This window comes from Anneissia japonica, unplaced genomic scaffold (assembly GCF_011630105.1).
Source record: "Anneissia japonica isolate Jap-2015-1 unplaced genomic scaffold, ASM1163010v1 scaffold4988_len2956909_cov206, whole genome shotgun sequence".
In the NCBI taxonomy this organism is placed as follows: Eukaryota; Metazoa; Echinodermata; class Crinoidea; order Comatulida; family Comatulidae; genus Anneissia; species Anneissia japonica.
This window is the reverse complement of record NW_022696345.1, coordinates 2147071-2155510: the sequence shown is the minus strand read 5'-3', so window position 1 is coordinate 2155510 and position 8440 is coordinate 2147071. Positions and strand designations below refer to the sequence as shown.

At 33.7% G+C, this 8440-nt stretch overlaps 1 protein-coding gene across 1 annotated transcript; it reads left to right on the top strand.

Moving 5' to 3' along the window:
* Positions 1-546: 546 nt before the first annotated feature.
* On the top strand, positions 547-7202 carry LOC117101857 (peroxisome biogenesis factor 10-like; the record flags this gene model as incomplete). The annotated part of the gene is given in 6 exon segments (XM_033241972.1): positions 547-627; positions 1287-1363; positions 3635-3886; positions 5093-5259; positions 6270-6402; positions 6824-7202. Coding segments are annotated over 6 exon segments (779 nt in total), but the record flags the coding sequence as incomplete, so codon positions are not given.
* Positions 7203-8440: the final 1238 nt, after the last annotated feature.

Genomic DNA, 8440 nt, shown 5'->3' with positions numbered 1-8440 from the left:
TTGCAATACCAGTAACAGAAAATTTCATTCTTTCAAGGTATGTGTGTATTCGAACAAAACATTTCCATTTTTATATACATTTGTATTTTTTATGGAAAATTCAATAAAATGAATCTTGAATCTATAAAATTAATTTTTTTTGGCTATAAAGTGGTAAGACTAAGAGTAACTTTTAGCAATACTCAGCATGCTCAGATCAAGTCATCAAATGTTGAATGTCTAAATTAGAAAAAAACATTTGGTTCTAATTTCAAAAATTTTATTTAAATTCCTTACAAATTGAGTTTTGGTTAAAAGTGTAATCATCTTTAATTGCAAACAATTTTTGTGAATGTCAATATGTTGGTAATTGAATAAGTGTGTGAAACTATTTTTTTAGAACTGTATGCTTGTAAATATTAGAAATAGGATGATCGAAATTGAAAGCATAAAAAGCAATAATATAAATTGAGAGTGGAAGACATGAGTCCAATTAATACATTCATCAATTTATTTGAAAGGAGAAATTCTGAATCTTTGTGAACGTGATAAATTGTTGTCTTTCAGGAGCAAGGTCCTGGATATCATGGAGGAAAGAACTTGATATTGTAGCTAACTTGGCCTATTTCAGCATCACAACTTTATCAGGTAATACATCACTACTTTTAAAACTTCATAAATTATTATAAAATTATCTATCATTATACTGTAGATATTATTTACCGACCTTATAAAAGCTAAATAATTGTTGTGCATATAGTTATTTGTATTTTAATAAATTTAATACACAGAGGTACATGGCAGTGGACTGTAGCTTGCTGGACAGCTTTCCTATCATGTATATAGCACTATGTTCAAAGTAATTTGATTTCCCTCATCAGTAAAATTAACTCAAATTCATTGTTACTGGGAGTTGAAAAATGCCTACAGTATAAAAATAAAAAAAATTTAGGCAATGAACCCTGAATTCTAAATGTCACTGTACAACACATTTTTTGTCTAAATGAGACCATTTAATACCACGTCAGTCCGTTGAACCGTTGATGTATTGTGTGCCTTTACTCTATCATTTTGTTATTAAAAAGTGAAATTTAAATCATATATAGGATATATTTCTTATCTGTACAAAGTCATTCTGTAAGGTGAAAGTCATAGTCTCAATTCCATCTGGAATCGTCCTATTTATATTTTTTCTTCACCTGTTTGATTAATAGGAAAGCATTTCAGTTGCAGCAATATCTGTAATTATTCCGCTTTGCTTCAAGTGCAGCAAGATTGAATAACATTCATTTATCTTGTTTGCTTAGGGTTGCAGACCTTAGGTGAAGAATATGTGAATATCGTCCAAGTCAAGAGCACAGCTCGTAAGGTGCCATCCATAAATGTAATTATCTAAATTCTGTACAACAAAAGTATCTATGCAGATTAGAAGAAAGTTAATAACAATAGTATATGGTACTGCACATCATAAAATTATATCCAGATATTCTTAATTTGTGGCAAAGACAAGACAAACCAGTCACTCGTTGCAAAAATCAATTTTTAGTTATTAATACAAGGTTAAACAGTAAAATAAGAGCTATGCAATGGTAAAGAATAATTTAAATCCGACAGTTGGTTATGAAGTTACAGGAGTTTAAACATACAGCTGTTTAAATAGTATTTGAGATGTAAGCCTTTAAAGTTTATGATTTCGGGTATTTCTCAGGCAGAAATCATTACCAATATATTGTAAAACTAGAGGGCACCCGGAGAGTGCATACCTCCGCCCACATCAAAATTCTCCTCAATATAAATTTTCCCCGCATTTTGTCCCCATTCAAAAAATAATGAAAAAAAAACCTCCTTAGTATTTGAACCTGGGGCTGGTAGTGTGGAAAACACTCATCTAACCATTACACCAAACTATTTTCACACATCACTTTGAAATTAACGGTCATGTGTTTGTTTACAGTTTACCGGCACACACACACACACACACACACACACACAAGTCTGTACGGCCAAAAGTTATACAAGTTTTTTTATCATTGTGTCCTTGACCTTTGATCCTGGCCCTCAAAATTTAGTTACTTCCAGATCTTTGGTGAACGAACATTGTGGCCAAGTTTGACAAATTTCTGATAGAAAATGTTCCAAAAAACATTTTTTTGTTGATTGTGACCTTGACCTTTAACCCTTACTCGTGAACATTCAAATACTTTACAATCTTTGGTCATAGAACATTGTGACCAAGTTTGTCAAGTTTGTGATTAAAACTATGGGCTGTAGACAAACATATAAAAAAATAGTTTTTTGTTGATGGTGACTTTGACCTTTGACCCTGACCCTTCAAAATTTAATCAGTTCTAGATCTTAGGTAAAGGAACATTGTGGCCAATTTTGATGAATTTCTGATAAAAGCTATGGGCTGCAGGCTGTTCACAGCGAATATGCCCACAGGCAAATAAATAACTAAATAAAAAAACAGGCAAAAACATAACCTCCTGCCAACATCGTTGGCGGAGGTAAAAATGTTGTTTTAACATTGAAAATTAGGAAAATAAATGCATAGCATGATATACAGATATATAGAGTTTAATTTAGTGCAATAAAATAGATTTCAAAATTTTTCACCCTGAAACAGGATTTGCGATGAGTGACTGGTTTGGCTTGTATTTGCCACATTTTGCTTTCCCATGAGTTCTCAAAAAAGTGTTATGTGTATAAAATATTAGAGCTTATTTATTAACATTTATATTGGTCGTTTATTTTATTGTGTTTAAATAATCAGAAATAAACAATGTATTATTATTATTATTATTATTATTATTATTATTATTATTATGAAAAAGGATAAACATTTCCAAGGATAGGTGATTGAGGGAGTGCTTACTGTACTGGTATGAGAAAGAAAGTAGATCTGACATAGAATAATAATATTCATAATTTAAAAAAAAATAATAAATCTGTATTTTGACATTCACAAGATTTCTATAAATCATTCTTTCTGCAAGCCATAAGTTTCCTCCATTAACAATGACCTTCCAAACATCAACATACATTCCATTCGTGATTTCTATGATTTATATTTTTTCTAGTTATCAGGTACTGTATGTAGTTTAAGTAAATGTTTGTATTTGTTTTTAAATGGACGATGATAAAAGAAAAAGCAAATATGGTTTGGATTTAATAATAATGATTTAAAAATAATAAAAGCAATAATTTTAATTATCTGTATCAATTAAACCTGAAAATATGACTACAGTATCAAATATAATTAACATTGTAATTGGCAACATTTAAAATTAATTTTTAAGTGATTTTTGACTCATAATGTGATTCAAATTTCCATTCGTGATTTCTATTATTTATATTTTTTCTAGTTATCGGGTACTGTATGTATTTAAAGTAAATGTTCATATTTGGTTTTAAATCGATGATAGAAGAAAAAGCAAATATGGGTTTGAATTTAATGATAATAATATTAAAGTAATAAAAACAATTATTATAATTCTCTGTATCAATTAAACCTTGAAAATGTGACTATCAAGTATAATTAAAATTGTAATTGGCAACATTTTAAATTAATTTTTAAGCAATTTTTGACTCATAATGTGATTCAAGTGATCATATATTAAAGTAGTTCATCATTTTTTTCCCCAATCCTCAATAGCAAAGAGTTGTGTTAGTGCTTTTGCACGCACTGGGTCCGTATGTTACTGACAAAGTGTTGGCATTGCTGGAAAGAAGAATCCAGTCTGAATGGGCATCATCTTATTTATCAGCTACAACCCGAAAAGTGTTGGAACAATATTTACCTGTACTTCGCTACCTCATAAAATACATTCTTAGGGCACATTTAGCATTGTTTTATCTACAAGGGACATTTTACCACATAGCGAAAAGGTTTACAGGTATTAAGTATGTAAGTAGGCATCCCCTTTACATGTTTTTATTCATACTTATGAATGATACTAAAGTCTCTTTGAATGTTAATGCGTCATTGGATTAAGAAACACTCATACATAATATCAAGAGAGTAACTTTCTTAAGCCTCAATCGCACTGGATTTATTTCAGTAAAAGTAACCGTCTTGTCAGTAAGTTTGACCGAAAAAATCCATTGCAGATAGTCCCACTTGGTTAACTTGACTGTCGCCGCCGGTTAGTTTTCGGGAGTGAAATTTACTCAGGAATTCCTACCGAGCTACTGTACTTTGACCGGCCTGGAAAATCCAATGCGAACAGCCACAGGACGGTTAAATTAACCGAATCCCGAGCCTCATTGTTCATTTCGGTTAAAGAACTAGCTAGAAAGTAAGTGCAAATCAGGGCACGAAACAGATCAAGGGATCAGAAGGCTGTATGTAGGTCATGTCAGTACGGGTCATGTTACGGGTCAAATGTACCGCCATCAATAGTTAATTTTACACTACTCGAGAAAACTAACCGAGTTGAAAAGTCCAAGTGCGATTGACGGTAACATTTACCCTAGAAATATTTGCCGTGATGACGGTTACATATTCCCATAATTTAATCCAGTGCGATTGAGGCTTTAGTTGGCTAATCTGGTGGTAGCCACTGTGTGCATTGATTTGTAGAAATCTGTTTTGTCCCTGGTGCAATTCTCGCTGCTCTCCTGTTTGAAATGCATGTTTCAATAGTCCACTGTCTTTCGGATGAGAACTTTGGTTCTGTGTGCAATATTGCCAAATAATCTGCATGTTAAAAAACGTGCACATGAATAAGTAGAGGTCAAACACTACATTCACCACCAGAAAGACCCTAAATGGATATAAAAGTCATCTGACTTTTGAGAGCTATCCTTTGTGTATCGTACACAGAAAAATATCCATCAAGGTTCAAAGTCTCATTTTTCGTTTTAAAATCTTTTTTTAATTGTGCATATTTTTCGAATTAAGAGACGCTTACTATATGGTGGGAATGTGATTGAGATTCTACAGTAAATCTAACCTTGCCGTCAGAGGTTGAACCTTCACTGTAAATTTGCTTGTGTCATTTTCTGCAAAAAACTTTACCTACACCCACTCAGGAGTGTAATTGAGTACGTGGTTGATTCAAACACTATATACTTCATGACTATAATGGTTATTTGATTTTTCTTTTGTAAGGTTCTGATCCGTCCAGGTCTTGGGTCCGAATCACTAAAGCCAAGCTTTGTATTCTTGGGATACCTAGCCCTCGGCCAGCTGATGCTTAGCATTTTAATGCATGGCACAAGCATTTGGAGGCAGCCAACCCCTTCAGATGATGCAGAGACCAATAAACACACTATAAGGTATGACAATCACTATTCAAATTTCCATCCAAGGGCGCAGATCTGTTTTGAAAGGTAAGGGGACATTTCTTGAGACCACACCCACCTCAGCCCCAGTATTGTTGGGGCTGAGGTGCAAAAATTTGATGAAATAGTACCTAGATGGCTGGAAATGACACTCTTATATAGTGAAATTCATCATCATAACATCACCATGATCTTTTATCAGTGGTTTTCGGCTATCTTAAAGATCTAATTAATCTGTATTGTACCATAGAAAATATAACTTAAGTGTTTTTGATGTATTTACTTTACCGACGTTGTTTGCCGAAATCTTGTACTTTTTCTCATACTCCTCAAATTATATCCAAAGCACATGCACTCGAGTTGTGTATCAAAGGTAATTGAGACGTAAGTGATACAGGTATCTGCTATAATTATACCATTAGATGTACAGCACTGTACTCAGGCTGCACAGTGCTTTTTCGTAAAAACCTGGGTCATTTATGCAGTTCATTTCAACAAATTTCAAGCATCATCTTTACCTGTGCATTTACATTGTGGTCGAAATGTGGTGGGGGGACCAACATCCCCTTAAAAATATGTGGGGGGACATGTTCCCGTCCCCTATGATCTGCGCCCATGGTTCAAACACAAGGCAAATACCCATAAAAGGTGAAATTGACAACAGCAATTAAATAAGAAGCAGCGCCTGAGTGATAGTTTTTCTGTATATTATAATTAATTGTTTATCCTTCCAGTGAGTGTACATATATGAAATGCATCTATCTATGTGTAAAGTCCCCTATTAAATACACACTTGTACATTTCTATGAATTTTAATTGTCACAGTTGAATAAGATGTGATGTGTTTACACTCTTGCATTGGGAATACAACGCTGTTATTTACAAAATAGATGTACTGACAGTACAGTATATGCATCTTACAGAATATGGTTTTTATTTTATAACTATATATAATTTTTATACTTGTTTACTAAATAATTTTTATTTTTATTTATTTTTGTTAGTGAAAGTAGCAGTGATGCTATCAGTAAAACGTCTCGCTGCTCACTTTGTCTGGAAGAGCGCCAACATTCTACAGCAACGCCTTGTGGCCACCTATTCTGCTGGAAGTGTATTATGGAGTGGTGTTCAACTAAGGTGAATTGAAAATCTTTCAAATTTATTGTAATTTTTCATTATGGAAACATATTATATTGTAAATATTGCTTTAATTATTCTTAGAAAATGGAATCCATTTAATTATGAGAAAAATATATTTCAGACAGTGGCAAGGAAAAAATCTTGAATGTCATGAAATCTTTGAACAAAACCTGATTAAGGTCATAATATTGGCTGTTGTATTTGATGCTGACTGTTGGTTTAGCTCTCATTTGTGATTTATAGAGGGCGCTGTAATCTTTAGATATGATGCTTAATTTCGTAGTTGGGAGCAAATGCAGCCTTTAACTTAATCATTTTGCTTGTGCTTTGCATTAGATTTTGAAGGACGGTGAAAAGTATTACTTTTAGGAATAAGGTGCGATTAAATTTCAATCAGCTGTTTATCTTTTATTTTTAGCCTGAGTGTCCTTTATGCAGAGATGAAGTTCAACAACAAAATCTGGTTGCTTTAAAGAATTATTGCTGAGCTTACGAACGTATGATTGGTTAAAGACACAGTTTAAATATATATTTGATTGGTTAAGGCTACACAATTTGTAAAATCTGATTGGTTGAAGCTGCATAACACTGCTTGGTAAAATCTAATTGGTTTATCCTACTGTACATGACACATCTTTTGGAACTCTGATTTGTCTAAGCTAGCAGGCACAACTTTAATATAATTGGGTAAATGGTAAGCATATTGGATATGTAAAAATTAATATGTATAGTTTTTGAGATTGGTGTATTGAAGAAAGCAACATCCATTTTGAATAAATAAGCAAATTTAGAAAATATTGGAGAGACTTGGCATTGATTCCTACTGGCTTGAATTATACGAAGTGGTTCTTTACAGTTCATTTGCGGTGGTACTGGGTAACTATTTTAGAAGTAAGATAGCAACATTCGCTAAAACTTACCACTATTTTAAATGGTGATCTCTTTAGGGCGATGATTGATAAAACTTGAAGAACAAAACCTGTTTCAAAGGTCAATGTACTGCATGATATCAACAGGTAAAAATTGTCGTATTCGAATGGGAACTTTTGTGCTCAACGGAAAATCTGTTAAGTAATTTTCATATTCAGTTGTTGAATAACTTTTCCGTTGCGTTTTTACTGAATGTTTGAATTACTTTGTTGAGTTTGTACTAAACGTGGCTAACATACTCAACCGAATAAGTCCCAATCGAATATGCCAATTGTCTACTTGTTATGTGCAGTTAAAAAAATCATTTTTTATCAAACGAAATGTATTATAAATTTGTTTTTGTTTTTATACAATGACAAGCTTTTTAAAGTGACCTGCTCACACCTGGTAATTATACATTTACCTTGCTGCAGTCAGGCATAACAAATCCTCAAAAGCCCAGGTAGTGCCTCTACGCTATTACAGTATCAATGAACCTTTCCAGTAAGCCCCGCCTCCTGGTAATTATACATTTACCTTGCTGCAGTCAGGCATAACAAATCCTCAAAAGCCCAGGTAGTGCCTCTACGCTATTACAGTATCAATGAACCTTTCCAGTAAGCCCCGCCTCCTGGTAATTATACATTTATCTTGCTGCAGCCAGGCATAACAAATCCTCAAAAGCCCAGGTAGTGCCTCTACGCTATTACAGTATCAATGAACCTTTCCAGTAAGCCCCGCCTCCTGGTAATTATACATTTATCTTGCTGCAGTCAGGCATAACAAATCCTCAAAAGCACAGGTAGTGCCTCTACGCTATTACAGTAAGCACAGGTAGTGCCTCTACGCTATTACAGTAAGCACAGGTAGTGCCTCTACGCTATTACAGTAAGCATAGGTAGTGCCTCTACGCTATTACAGTAAGCACAGGTAGTGCCTCTACGCTATTATAGTAAGCACAGGTAGTGCCTCTACGCTATTACAGTAAGCTAAGCACAGGTAGTGCCTCTACGCTAATCAATGAACCTTTCCAGTAAGCCCCGCCTCCTGGATATTGTTGCTAAGGTCCCACGAAACAAAAGCGTAAATGTACGTAAGCGTTCGTTTGTGGAACAAGCGCATATTT